At 39.4% G+C, this 14,950-nt stretch overlaps 1 protein-coding gene across 3 annotated transcripts in view; it reads left to right on the forward strand.

Moving 5' to 3' along the window:
- pxna (paxillin a) overlaps nt 1-14,904 on the forward strand; it is a 100,946-nt gene extending 86,042 nt beyond the window's left edge. For all 3 annotated transcript variants that reach the window (XM_056457299.1, XM_056457298.1, XM_056457300.1), the window contains 4 exons: nt 1,248-1,421; nt 12,008-12,089; nt 12,202-12,350; nt 13,601-14,904. In XM_056457299.1, coding sequence (XP_056313274.1) covers nt 1,248-1,421; nt 12,008-12,089; nt 12,202-12,350; nt 13,601-13,867 — 672 coding nt within the window. In that variant the 3' untranslated portion in view covers nt 13,868-14,904. The remainder of the gene's footprint in view (nt 1-1,247; nt 1,422-12,007; nt 12,090-12,201; nt 12,351-13,600) is intronic.
- Nucleotides 14,905-14,950: the final 46 nt, after the last annotated feature.

Consider the following 14,950-nt stretch of genomic DNA (forward strand, 5'->3'; position numbering starts at 1 on the left):
TCCCACCAGGAGGAAGACCCAGGACGCGCTGGAGGGACTATGGCTGTTTCTCTATATGCTTTTCTCAGCGGTCTTGCGTCCTCGTGTAACGTCATCATCAACTGCCAAAGTTCAGTTCCAAAAGTCAAGACTGGAAGAACGGAGGACGTGTGAAACTTCCCGGATGTGTTCTTGATAGAGGATGCACTGATACAGACTTGAGCACCGAACTTGCTCTAGAAGTCCCAGAAGTCATTGCGCCTGGAGGTGGGAAGCTCAGTATTTTATATAGATTTATTATTAAAGTTCAGAGATATCACTTATTTATATCAGGAGTTTCCTTAAATGAAATGGTGAATATAAACATGACCATGAAAATCTAATAAAGGAATAAACACATGAAGGGTGTTTATTTGCTGAAATTCATATTAAAATCTGTTTTATTTATATTGGGCAATGTATATTTGTAATGTTTTATGCTTCGTTTATATTGTGAAAAGGGCAAAACCAACTAAATCTTTGTATGAACGCTGTAATGTTTACATAATTTTCAGTCAAAATTGCGTGAAGGTCATGTGACCATCAGGAAGAACGCAGCATCTCATTTCTCACAGGAAGCGTTCTCTATTCTCGTGGTCTCCTGAGTTCGTTCTTCAGAGGTGACCTAGCAAGACCGTTCTTCACAAAAACGCAAGTCCATTCTCTGCGTTCTTGGAACTGAGAAAGAGCCTATGTCTCTCGGCTGGCCTGGAAACGCATCGGGATCCCCCGGAGAAGCTGTAGAAAGGATCTGGGAAAAGGGAAGTCTGGGGTTCTCTCTGTTGCCCCTGCGACACGGTGCCGGAAAAGCAGATGAAAATGAATGAATGAAAGTATTACGAAATGGCTTTATAATATTTAATAAAATAATTAATAATTATGACAAAACCGCTTCACTTTCGGCTCAATTTACGTATCGGTGCGTATTTAAATATAACTGTACTCTGTGCAGTATTAAACATGTTAATCTCATAAACAAAAGATAGTAAACTCAAAAGAGCTCTTGCCCACAGATAATGAAACTAATATCTTGTTAAAACACCAAGCGAAGCGCTATTTTCATAATGTATAAATATAAAGCACAAAGACAAACTCTTGTAGTTCCGCCTTATCAAATCAAGCTGTTTCAGTTCATTTGAATGGCAGTTCCCCAAACTGAAAATGCTAAATGTTGCTGAAAAACACACACTGGATACTTTCTTTAATTTTTTACATTCATTTTTTGTCAGGTGGTGACAGCAATGGGTCGGACGTGGCATCCGGAACATTTCGTGTGTACTCAGTGTCAGGAGGAAATCGGCTCCAGAAATTTCTTTGAGCGGGACGGTCAGCCGTACTGTGAAAAGGACTATCACAGCCTCTTCTCTCCACGCTGTTACTACTGCAGCGGACCTATTCTGGACGTAAGCATTACACTTTCCATCAGCACCTCCAGCACTCACAGGCCTGGGTCTGTCTTTTTGTCTTTCTGTCTGTCTGTCTGTAGTCTGTTTGTAGTCTGTGTGTAAGCATGTGTGTGTGAGAGAGAGCGCATTTCTTTCTTTCTCTCAAGTTAATTCAGTAATTGCCTTATTGGCATGACAAATGTATTGCCAAAGCGTTTTGCAAGTTTACATTAAAAAGACACTCACCGGCCACTTTATTAGGTACACCTGTCCAACTGCTTGTTAACGCAAATTTCTAATCCGCCATATATTGTGCCACTAGTAAGATACAAGCAGTTTTTTGACCTATTAAGTATTGAAATTGTGTTTTATTCTTTAACGATGCACGGGTGATGCAGTGGCGCAGTAGGTAGTGCTGTCGCCTCACAGAAAGGAGGTCACTGGTTCGAGCCTCGGCTGGGTCAGTTGGCGTTTCTGTGTGGAGTTTGCATGTTCTCCATGCGTTCGCGTAGGTTTCCTCCAGGTGCTCCGGTTTCCCCCACAGTCCAAAGATATGCGGTACAGATGAATTGGGTAGGCTAAAATTGTCAGTAGTGTATGAGTGTGAATGAATGTGTATGGATGTTTCCCAGAGATGGGTTGCAGCTGGCGTGAAGGGCATCCGCTGCGTGAAACATGTGCTGGATAAGTTGGCGGTTCATTCTGCTGTGGCGACCCCTTTTTAATAAAGGGACTAAGCCGAAAAGAAAATGAATGAATGAATGTTTATCTCTCTCTCTCTCTCTCTCTCTTTGTGTGTCGTCAGTGTGAATGTGTGTGTGAATTTCTGATTAGTTGTTTTTCTGTGAGTGCATGTGTGTGCTTGTTTATGTGTTTCATGAGGACTCATTTGTATAATTCCATGGCTATGACCTATATTGCAATATTGAGGTGGTTTATTAGGACATGACTTGTCTTCTAGTCATTTAAAACTGTTTAAAATAATAGCTAAGAATTTTTCACTTTCAAAATTTCCCACATGTTTCACATGATGGCTGGGTTTATAGGTAGGGTTAGGCCATATACGCAGTTTTATAGTAAAAAATACATTACGCTTATGAGAAGTCCTCATAAATCACACAAACTGACCTGTGTGTGTGTCAGTGTGGATCCCTGTGTCAGTGAATGTGTATGTTTGAGTGTGTGTGTCTCGTATGTCAGCACTCAGTCTTACTATAGCCACACACACTTTACCTCAGGCTTCAGATTTCCTGTAAACATAAACAGTGACTTACATACAGTCTAAATACTGTAGATCATTTGCTGTAGAACTGAACACATGCATGTAGACTGAGAGCCTGCTGCGGACAGATGAAAATCTGCAAAGTGTATACGCATGAAAGGATCAAATGTACAGCTCTGAAGCCATCATGTAACCCTTTTTTAAAGAGCCCCTATTGTACATGAAATAGGGTCATATTTTGATTGTAAGGATCTCCAACAACAGTCTAATATGCATGCAAGGTTAAAAAACACTTCGATGGTCTTATAATCTGCATTTATTTTTACCTAATTATCCCAGCGATTCCCATATGAATCGTTCAGCGATTCATTTGTACCCAAACCCCTCCTCAGCGCGAAGCTAATCTGCGCTGATTGGACCGATGACAGCCTGCTGCGATTGGTCGACACTGCCAGCCTTCAGCGCGAGACAGAGTGAAATGGCCAGCAGCTAATCAACAATATAGAAGTAGTCACAGTGCATACACACTTCAGTGTAATGCGTGGATTTTGGCTGCCAGTGGGTGAATGTAAATACAGACAATGGACTTGAAAATACCGACGACTAACTATTTTATTGAGCAAAAACTCCAAGAACTGGCGAGGAGATCTCCTAGCTTTTCACACTCTACCAGCTTTTTTTTACAGACACACACACACACACACACACACACACACACACACACGAGCACACACACACACACACACATTACCCTCCTCCTCAGAGGACACAACACCAAAACATTCTAAAACAGAACACCTCACCTCGAACCTGAGCTGAACTATTTTGAAACCTGACCGTTGCACGTGTGTAGGAACAGCTGACGATCCGTAAACAAATCGGCACGCGTCGCGTTTTCATTGTGGCTTTACACGCGATATGAGAATATATAGAGTTAACCTGATACAGTACAAGCGGTTACAAGTAACAAAACAACCCTAAATACATAATTTGCAAGCTAGAGTAAACGAGGCAACAATTTTATTGCACTTACACTTGCGACATGGAGGAAGAAACTGATCCATGCTGCACTGATCCATGTTCTGACATAGTCCCTTACACCAGTACTCTTTTCTGATCCTTCCTTTAAGAAACGGCTGATGAATTCTTCTTTGTAAGCATGTAGTTTCCAGAAGCACTGCTCAAGGCTGGGCTATAATGCTGAGGTATTTTTGCAAAACTGAACCTCAACCACTGACTCTTCACAGTTTCATTTTTAGGTAGACTGTCAGTAATATCCATCTGCACAGTGTGACTTCATTCGACCGGCGTCTGTGTGTGTGTGTGTGGCTTTTGTGTGGGCGGGGCCGCAGGTTTCAAATCTCCCGGGTTTGATTGCGCAACTACTTGTTTCGCAGCCGTGTCATCGCGAAACACCTAATGACTCGTTATCAAGACGACTCGTTTGAAGCACTATGAGTCGACTCTTTTATAGATGAATCAACTAGTTTTAAACACTGTACACTTACAGATTTAAGCTTTAGCTGGATATTTCACTTCACTTAGAGCTGTGTGACACTATATGGAAGGGCATTTTCAAAAACCCGTAATATAGGCTCTTTAAAGAAATTTGTGAGTTTGACTAAAAATGAATATTGTCATTATTTACTCAACCTGTTTGAGTTTCTTCTATTGACGTTGACCTCCGTAGTATTTGTTTTTCCTACAATGGAAGTCAGCTGTTGCATGTTTTCAGCCTTCCTCAAAATATCTTCAATTTTGATGAACGTAATAAAGAAACTCGTAAAGGTTTGGATTTAGAGCTGCACAATATATGGTTTCAGCATCGATATCACAATGTGATCGTTCGCAATAATCACTTCGCAGGATATATGCAATGTTAAATGTGTAGTATAATTTAGAGTTCGTATGGGCGCAGCGCTCAGAAATAGTTTAGAACAGTCGTCATGTCAATTTGCTGCAGTAAATAAAGCCTGCAATGCCTGCCCCGCCTTAAAGCTCGTCTGATTGGCCCACTGCTCTTGAACTGAACCATACCTGTCAACATTGGGACGTGAAAATAAGGGATATGCCCACCATAATATGCCCCCCCCAACCCCCCCCCCCAAGTTAAATTGCCAGTAATATGTTTTATTATTATTATTTACAAAAGAAAAAATAAATAAACATTAGCAGCAAATACATTAGCAAACAGTTCAGCTTATTAAAATTAACAGCAATTATAAGGAAATAGAATCAAGTTATCAAATGTCATTAGCCGTTTCTACACTGTATAACTAACACATTCTGATTAAAGAGCAACGAATGGATCTCTTATTTATTTAGATTTTTTTTCGTTTGATTACATTAAATAACAGAGGTGTCACTTTAACAATGCACACATCTAACGTTATAAAAGCATTTGATTGTTTTCCTAACTGTTTATCCTGGTTTAGGACAAAATTAGTTGTGTTTGAAAAAAAAAAAAAAGCCACCAAGATCGACATCTTTAGATATTATTATTATTATTATTATTATTATTATTATTATTATTATTATTAATTGTGTATATGTCTGTTCAAACACACACCCAAAACCCAGACATTCGCTCTGTTTTAAATCACGTGTACAGAATCTGTTTGAGAAACAGCGTCTGTTTATCACTATGGAGCGCGTCAGCTGACAGTCACATAGATATATACATTAGATGTCGCCTACCCTGTTGTTGTCTATTGGAAGGAATGCGTCAATAGAGCCGCCATTTTAGTACAGGGTAGCGCTCCTTTGAAATGAATGTGGGACCCAGCTGCAATGGAGGACTGTGGCCATCCAGAGCCAGAGAAATACACATATATCTATGATCGGGGGTTTTCCCGGAGGTCAGTATGCAGTTTTTTTTTTTTTATTATGAAAATTATAATTTTACATCACTTTTCTACATCGCTGGATAAGTGATCGCACAGGCATTCTTGACAAAAAGCTTGTGTTTGTGTGTATGAAAATGTACTATCCACCTTCCCTGTTAAATTTGGTCTAATCCGTGTCCTGAAACACAGCCCCTCTCCTGCTTCACTTCTCATACTGATTCGTTTGTGAATGAATCTCCATTATGAACGACTCGTTCACTTAGCCATAATAATACAAGTTTTTGGCACCACAGCATCTCGTTGTCATATTTCTTTTGCATTGTTTGCTGATTTTATTTAACATAACTAGCATAAGCCGAGTATTTAGTGTGAGTTGATGCTACTTTGCCTTATGTTGAATGCAGTAAGTGACTTTATTATCATCAATAACATTACCTGTTTAGCTTAAAAGTTCGAAACATACAAAAACATAAACTAAATCTTACCTATGAAATATTCTGCCTTTATACTTTGTTTTCTTTGTTTGCTCGTTACTACACCAGTAGACAGCGCTAAAGTCCAGCATCTTCATGAAGTAACACTGTCTTAACCAGTGCGCTTGAATGACATTTGTCCTGGTAAGCACTGTACAAATGTGGCGGCGCTATTGACACATTCTCAGGGTCCGTATTCAATATCTACATTATATTTAAGAGCAAGGGCGGCCCCTGGGGGTTCGGCGGTATGGGTTGCGTATAGGGAGGATTGGCTCTTTAATGTAATATTTGCCACCCTTCAGGGAAAGAATGAAAATACAGGAGAAATACGGGAAAATACCTTTACGGGATGATAGCGGGATAGAACTGTAAAATACGGGAGAATCCCGGGAAAAACGGGAGGGTTGACAGGCATGACTGAACGCGAATGGATTGGTTAATATCGGCTGTCAATCACTCAGTTCGGATTACAGGGAGCTACAGCCACGGTCATGTAAAGGTCTGGATAGTGAGAGAATAAAAACAACACTGACAGATTTACTTTCAGAAACCACCTAAAGTTACAAATAATGGCACAACTGATCAGTGATTATGTGGCGAATGTTAATCCATCATTTACACTTTGAAAGAGCGGATAAAATACATCCGATGGGTTAAAGTCTGCTATGAAAATGACTAAAGCATTCACTGTAAAGCCTGAGGGATGGAGTTTTCAGGTAACAGTGTTTGCCACACATTTTAAGCACGAAACCAAAAAAAGTTTCTAGATTTGATTATTAGATTTTATGGAGATGCAAACATTAGACATGAATTCATCAATCTCTGACTAAACATGTGCATGAAAATACTCTGTCACTTTATTTTGCTGGTCTGTTTGTTACATTGCATCTACATGTCAGCTAATTCACATTAGATTATAAGTAGACTGTTAGGTTGGGGTTAGGGTTAGTGTAAATTGACATGTACTTGCAAAGTTTCTTATAGTCAGTTAAATGTCTGTTGAAGGAGCAGCATCAGCAGATATTAAGCAGACAGTCTACTAATACTCAAATGGACCATCAAAATAAAGTGTTAACAAATACTCACAACACATGAAAATAGAGAAACACACTGCAAGTAGCACAGACAACAATGAAAATGTGTCAGGGACCCCAAAACATTTATAGATCGTTTATTAGATTTCAAGAAGATGCACTCCCACTGCAGAATCATCCTATTTGAATTAACATTATAAATTCTTTCCAATTAGAGATATTAAGTCATCTGATGGAATTGTATTCATATCACGATATACAGTTGAAGTCAGAATTATTAGCCCCCCTCTGAATTTTTTTTTCTTTCTTTTTTTAAACATTTCCCAAATTATGTTTAACAGAGCAAGGAAAATTTCACAGTATGTCTGATAATATTTTAGAACGTTTTATTTCGGCTAGAATAAAAGCAGTTTTAAATTTTTTTAAACCCATTTTAAGGACAATATTATTAGCCCCTTTAAGATATTTTTTTCTATAGTCTACAGAACAAACCATCGTTATACAATAACTTGCTCAATTAACCTAATCTGTCTAGTTAACTTAGTTAACCTACTTAAGCCTTTAATGGCTCGTTTCCACTGACTGGTACGGTACGGTTCGGTTTGGTATGGGTCACCATTATCAGGCTTGCGTTTCCACTAACAAGGGTACCCTTTTGGTGGGTGTGGTGTATGACAGAAAGTTTCAGTCGACGTCATTCTCACTCAAGGAAATGTCTACAATAAAGCTGTACAGGTTACTTGCATATCATATGAGAAGCACTTCTCACAAAACAGATGCTTCATACACATAAATACTTGTGTATAAATGTTTATTACTAACTTTTCAATGAACATGAGTTGATTATAACTGCAGATCAATGACAGTGCGAAACAGCCTACTGTAACGTCTGTAATTATATTAAATAACTAAATAAATGAACATATATAAACACATACAGCCCCTTACAGTCTCTGATATGTTACCAACTACAGAAGAACTACACACAACAGACATTTCGTCCGTATTTAGGTTCAAAACAACACAAAATATAGCCCACAGTCAGTGAAAACCTCTCATCTGTGTCTATAATCTTCAGCAGCACATGTAGCCTCTGTTAGAGAGTAATTCCGTCATTCCCAGTTCATATTAGTCCAAAAGATTAAGTTAATAAATTAGTTATACATGGCATTTTGTTCATGTTTGCTGAAAAATAATGTGCTCCTTTTTTTCTGGCTTCTCCTTTGTTTCTTCACGCTTCACTCCCTCGTTTGTCAGTGTCTGACAGGATCGGGTTTCAAAAGCATGTCAATAATCAAGCGCAGGTTATTATCATCAGCTCAAGAAGTTTGTTATTTCAGATATAATGTTAGACTCGCGCGAGCGCTAGCAAGAAAGCGAAACTGCTCGCGCCTCAGACTGGCTTGTAAAAAACTACGGGGCACAGGGTAAATCTGCTCTTCTTCTTGGCTTTGTGGCTGTTCATCCAGACGACGACAAGGTTTGTTTGAGCCCAGATCGACCATGGCTCGTTATTATATGTATTTATAATTCCGCCAAAATCTCTTGCTGTGTATTTTAAAACATGGCGGATTTTTTATTTACATTCTGGCTTGTTGCGCAAGCGAATGACGTATCTCTGTAAACCAATAGCGTTCAGCTGCGCGTGTGGCTCCGCTTTTTGGTACCCTTTCGAAAGGGTGCCGAAAAAGTGGTACGGTACGGTTCGGTACGCTTTTTGACAGTGGAAACGGCCATAAAAGCGTACCAAACCAAACCGTACCGTACCACTCATAAATGTCTCTTTAAGCTGTGTAGAAGTGTCTTGACAAATATCTAATCAAATATTATTTACTGTCATCATGACAAAGATAAAATAAATCAGTTATTAGAGATAAGTTATTAAAACTATTATGTTTAGAAATGTGTGAAAACATGAAAACAGAAATTGGGGAAAAAAAATAAACAGGGGGACCTAATAATTCTGACTTCAACTGTATATCGCAAAATAAAAATAAAAAATGGCAATGTTAGATTTTTTCAATATCGTGCAGCCCTATTTGGAAGCACTTGGAGGTGATTTAAAAGTGAATAAATATTTATTATTTAAGTTAACCATTCCTTTAATTAATAAAACCTTACTGTAAAGTAGTGATGGTGAAATGAAGCTTTCTGAAACGGTGAACCGTTCAACTCAATTGAATAGGAAAAAGCTTTCCAAATCAGAACTTGATGAAGACCTCTGCTGGTTAACGTGTGGGAAAGCACTGTGTTGCTATGCTCACACTGACCAACTCATTTATGCAGTAATACAATAGTAGTAATATAAACAATTTACTCAATTACTGTAGTATTTTACATATTTGGTCACAGCCACATGACCCTGCCATCAAGGCCAGTTACTCACTGAAGCTAAGTAGGGCTGACCCTGTTAGTGAGGCCAGCGGGGGGCGCTCAACCTGTGGTCTGTGTGAGTCCAAATTCCCCAATAAAGTAAAGGGGACGCTATACTGTCAGTGAGCGTTGTCTTTCAGATGATATGTTAAACCGAGGTTCTGACTCCCATGGCTATTCTCGTAAAAGAGTAAGGGTGTAACCCTAGTGCCTTGGCCAGATTCCCTCTCGATCATCCCCATCCACTGAATTGGCTCTATCACTGTCTCTACTCTTCACCATTAGCTGGTGTGTGGTGAGCGCACTGGCGCCGTTGTCCTATGGCTGCAGTGACATAATAATAATAATAATAATACATTTTATTTATATAGCGCCTTTCCAGAGCTCAAGGACACTTTACATTTGGTACACAAACATACAGTAAGCCAAATATAACAAACTGGAAATCCAAAACAAGACCTAAGAGACAAATAAGCAGAGTGCAGGTGGATCAGGATCAAACTAAGTGGTCCGTTTATCAAATCAGAAGTGAAGCATTCAGAAAACAAGTGAGTTTTAATTAAAGATTTAAATTCTGAGATATTATTAACAGAACGGAGTGAGCGTGGTAGAGAGTTCCAGAGTTTGGATGCAATAACACTAAATGATCAGCCCCCCATTGAAGAGAGGCGGTACCGAGGGGACAACAAGAAGGTCAGAGGAACGTAATGAGCAAGTAGGGGTGTAGGGGACAAGCATGTTGCAAAGATAAGAGGGAGCTAGGCCATTATAGGCATCTACTGTAAATGCAAGGAGGAGAATTTTGCATTTGATGCGGTACGCAACTGGGAGCCAATGGAGGTCATACAAGATTGGGGTTATATGAGCAGAACGTTTGGTATGAGTGAGTATTCTAGCCGCAGACTTCTGAATCTATTGTAATCTGGAGATGAGGCTGGCAGGCAGATAAATGGGCATTACAGTAGTCGTGAAGAGACAAATGCATGGACGACAGTCTCAGCATCCTCGCTACTGATGAAGGATGCTGCACACTGGTGGTTGTGTGGAAAGACCCCCTCTGATGATTGTGAAGCGCTTTTGGTGTATGGCCATACACTATAAATGCGCTATATAAATACACATTACATATAAAGTATGTTGCATTACAGTGCCGATGACTGTAGTAAAATCCAAGGTATTCAAAAGCATTTACGTACGTTTATCGGATTCCAACCGGTCCTATGCACACCCACTCATTCCGAGCAGGGATCGAACCGGCAATTCATGCATGGGTGACGAATGCTCTTAGGAGGACACCATGAGGCCTTCCGCTGCACTCGCCAGCTGCCCACTGTTACACACTGTACTACAATATGCAGTGGTCTTCTTTAGAATAGTTGTAAATAATGCACTAATACACTTTAGTAATGTTTAAAAGCTTTTTACTATAAATTACTATAGTATAGTATAGTAAATTACTGTAGAATCCGCAGATGCCGAACTGCTATGGGTCAGTCGTCCATTTCAGTAAAGGGTTCACATGTATGGAATGCCTATGCCTGTTCATTTAAAGTTACAATCAGAACTCCCAGTTAAGCTGAAGAATGGTTGAAATCTTTACAGTAATGTGAGCAGTAAGTATTATTATTTTTTCAGGCTGGTCCCGATTACATTTCTCTTTATGCAGATTGACTTGCATTTTATGTTTGTGGGTCTGCATATATTGTACATGTTTGCTGTATTGTGTTTCATTCTTGATTGTTTTTATTTTTTAATGCAAAGCCTAACCATGGACGAGGGCTGCAAATTAGCTTTATGCTATATGCCCTATGTACGCAACATCGGTTATCTTTCTATAACAATGTCAAGTGTATTGTCACTGAAAAATAAACAAGCAATAAAAAAAAAAACAGTTAATAAATATATATTTTAGTTGAATTACTGGTGTGTGGGACCGGTGCATTGCTTTGAAACAGTAGTACTGTATATATGTATATATATATGTGTGTATATATATGTATATATGTGTATATATATGTATATATGTGTGTATATATATATGTATATGTATATATATATATATATATATATATATATATATATATATATATATATATATATATATATATATATATATATATATGTATATGTGTGTGTGTATATATGTATATGTGTGTGTGTATATATGTATGTGTGTGTGTATATATGTGTATATATGTGTATATATATGTATATATGTGTATATATATATATATATATATATGTATATATATATGTATATATGTACAGTGCGTAATCAACGCCTTATTTCGCGCTATACACTTTACTGACCCGCGAGGGTGTTTAAACCTTTGAATCGAACTTCGAAGCAGTCACATGGGTATAGTCGAAAATTAAGCTTCGGACGTCACTGATCATATGATTATGGATAAATGAATCAAGCTCCAGTACGCTGCTTCACTGTGAGATGTATCTTTTTTTTGATACATGCTTCGGAGCCTCGGTACATCACATCACTACTGTAAAGTGTCCCCCAATTACTAGTAACACCCGATTATTACTACTACTACTACTACTACGATCTTAATTTTGTTCTTTCATTGATGTTAAAGTATGTGTTTTAGTCATTTCCACCATATTTAAATTCTTCATCTGCTCTTCTTTGGTCCTGCAGAAAGTGGTGACCGCATTAGACAAAACCTGGCATCCAGAGCATTTCTTCTGTGCCCAGTGCGGGTCATTCTTTGGGCCTGAGGGTAAGGGCATCTTTCTCAGCCTCTTTTCTTCAGATTCTTTTTTCTGCTTGATTTCTTTAAAAGGGTTTCAGCCATTGGCAACCATTTGTTTCTGTTCATTTTTTTCCGGCAGGTTTTCATGAGAAGGAGGGAAAGGCGTACTGTAGGAAGGATTACTTTGACATGTTTGCCCCTAAATGTGGCGGCTGTGCCCGTGCCATCCTGGAGAACTACATCTCCGCTCTCAACTCTCTCTGGCATCCTGAGTGTTTTGTCTGTAGGGTGAGCATGTGGGAATTTGTCGTGGGCAGATGCAAAAATAATACACTCACCGGCCACTTTATTAGGTACACCTTTTTTTAACTGCTTGTTAACGCAAGTTTCTAATCAGCCGATCACACGGCAGCAACTCAGTGCATTTAGGCATGTAGACATGGTCAAGACGATCTGCTGGAGTTCAAACCGAGCATCAGAATGAGGAAGAAAGGGGATTTAAGTGACTTTGAACATGGCATGGTTGTTGGTGCCAGACGGGCTGGTCTGAGTATTTCAGAAACTGCTGATCTACTGGGATTTTCACGCACAACCATCTCTAGGGTTTACAGAGAATGTTCTGATACAGAGGAAATATCCAGTGAGTGGGAGTTCTGTGAACGCAAATACCTTGTTAATGCCAGAGGTCAGAGGAGAATGGCCAGACTGGTTCCAGCTGATAGAAAGGCAACAGTAACTCAAATAACCACTCGTTACAACCGAGGTCTGCAGAAGAGCATCTCTGAACACACAACACGTCCAACCTTGAGGCGGATGGGCTACAGCAGCAGAAGACCACACAGGGTGCCACTCTTGTCAGCTAAGAACATCTCAAACTGGTTTTTTGAACATGACAATGTGTTCACTGTACTCAAATGGCCTCCACAGTCACCAGAGCTCAATCCAATAGAGCACCTTTGGGATGTGGTGGAACGGGAGATTGACATCATGGATGTGCAGCCGACAAATCTGCAGCTATCTGTCAAAATCTCTGAGGAATATTTCCAGTAGCTTGTTGAATCTATGCCACGAAGGATTAAGGCAGTTCAGAAGGCAAAGGGGGTCCAACCCGGTACTAGTAAGGTGTACCTAATAAAGCGGCCGGTGAATGAGACCGGAAGTCTCAAGCCAAAAAGAGATTTCAATGGCTGCGCCCGCTCTTACGTCAAGAATAAATTCAATAGCAGCATTGTATATGGTAGTTTTTAAATGTGCTATTTAACATTGTATTGTATTAAATTCGATTGTGGCAGTGTATGGGTGTTTCCCAGTAATGGGTTGAAGCTGAAAGGGCATCTGCTGCATAAAACATATCCTGGATAGGTTGGTGGTTCATTCCGCTGTGGCAACCTTAGATTAATAAAGGGACTAAGCCGAAAAGAAAATGAATGAATTATATTGTATTGCATCGTATCGTATCGTATTGAATGTCATTACATTGCATTGTATCGTTTCAAATATCTGATCGTTTTGTTTTCTCTCTCTCTTCTGCTCCACAGGAGTGTTTCACTCCATTTGTGAATGGCAGTTTCTTCGAGCATGAAGGGCAGCCGTACTGCGAGGCTCATTATCACGAGAGACGCGGCTCGCTCTGCTCCGGCTGTCAGAAACCCATCACCGGCCGCTGCATCACCGCCATGGGCAAGAAGTTCCACCCCGAGCATTTCGTCTGCGCCTTCTGCCTTAAACAGCTCAACAAGGGCACATTCAAAGAGCAGAACGACAAGCCCTACTGCCAAGGCTGCTTCATCAAGCTCTTCAGCTAGAGTCTGATGCGCGTTTGAACACACACCATCCGAGAGAGAGCAGATAGTGTCATCTTGTGGCGGTAGTAAGCATTACACCAGCTTGTTCTTGTGCCAAAACACTGTCCGACTAAAGTGTAGATCTTCAGGGAAGCATTACCACTTTTTTAAAGCCTTTTTTAATACAAAAAACACGCGCTTCCCCTGGATCCAGCCTAAATCTGATCCTTAAATTGCGTATTTTAGATCTTATCGACTGCATCTGACAAATCAAGATCTATTTTTGTACTCGTTTTACACACAAACACACACAGCTGAACTTGAATACATGTATGCACACATCTCTTTGCACATTTCTAGTTTTATTTTATCGCTGGTTTTATTTTAGCTTCTTCGTCGGTCATGTTTTCTTTCAAAGGTGCAATAATATCATCAGTTGGCATCATATTAAAGTATTTTTGGTTCTCTGAGAGTCTAGTCAGCTCTGATTTTATTCTGCATGTCTCATCATCGCCTTATAAAGTGCACTCGTTCACTTTTTATGTTGATGATCGTCTCTTTTTTTATATTTGTTGGGTGGTTTCTGTTATTTCGGGATGGCTGGAGTGGTTCGCGCTTCCATCCTGATGTCTTGGAGTTTGACTGTCACTTCTGCAGTTTTCATACATGTTTTATTATTACAAAAAGCCTTCATGGAGATGCCAGTCTTCCTCATGCCTCCTCCACAGTGTGCCTATTGCCACCAGGCATATTTTTGCATTTTAATTATGATTATTTTTGTCTTAATGCCTCGTATGATGAGTTTGATATACATTTCCCCCCTCTCCACTTATTTGATTTCCTACTGTATGCAAGTAAATATATTAAAGTCTTATGAATGATAGTTGATGGCGGCTTTATTTGATTGTTTTTTTTCAGTTCAGTAATTTAAAGATTTGCTGTTTTCAAGGTGATGTCAGGTTTTATTCATAATCGACTGATGACATTCACATTGTATTTAAAACCTGGGGTGTAAATGGACTTTACAATGCATTGAATAAATACCAGGCTCTAATAGATGCATGCGTCATTGATTTATTTGCTTGAATGATTTTAGAAACCTTT

The sequence above is a fragment of the Danio aesculapii genome, chromosome 5 (assembly GCF_903798145.1).
Source record: "Danio aesculapii chromosome 5, fDanAes4.1, whole genome shotgun sequence".
NCBI lineage: Eukaryota > Metazoa > Chordata > Actinopteri > Cypriniformes > Danionidae > Danio > Danio aesculapii.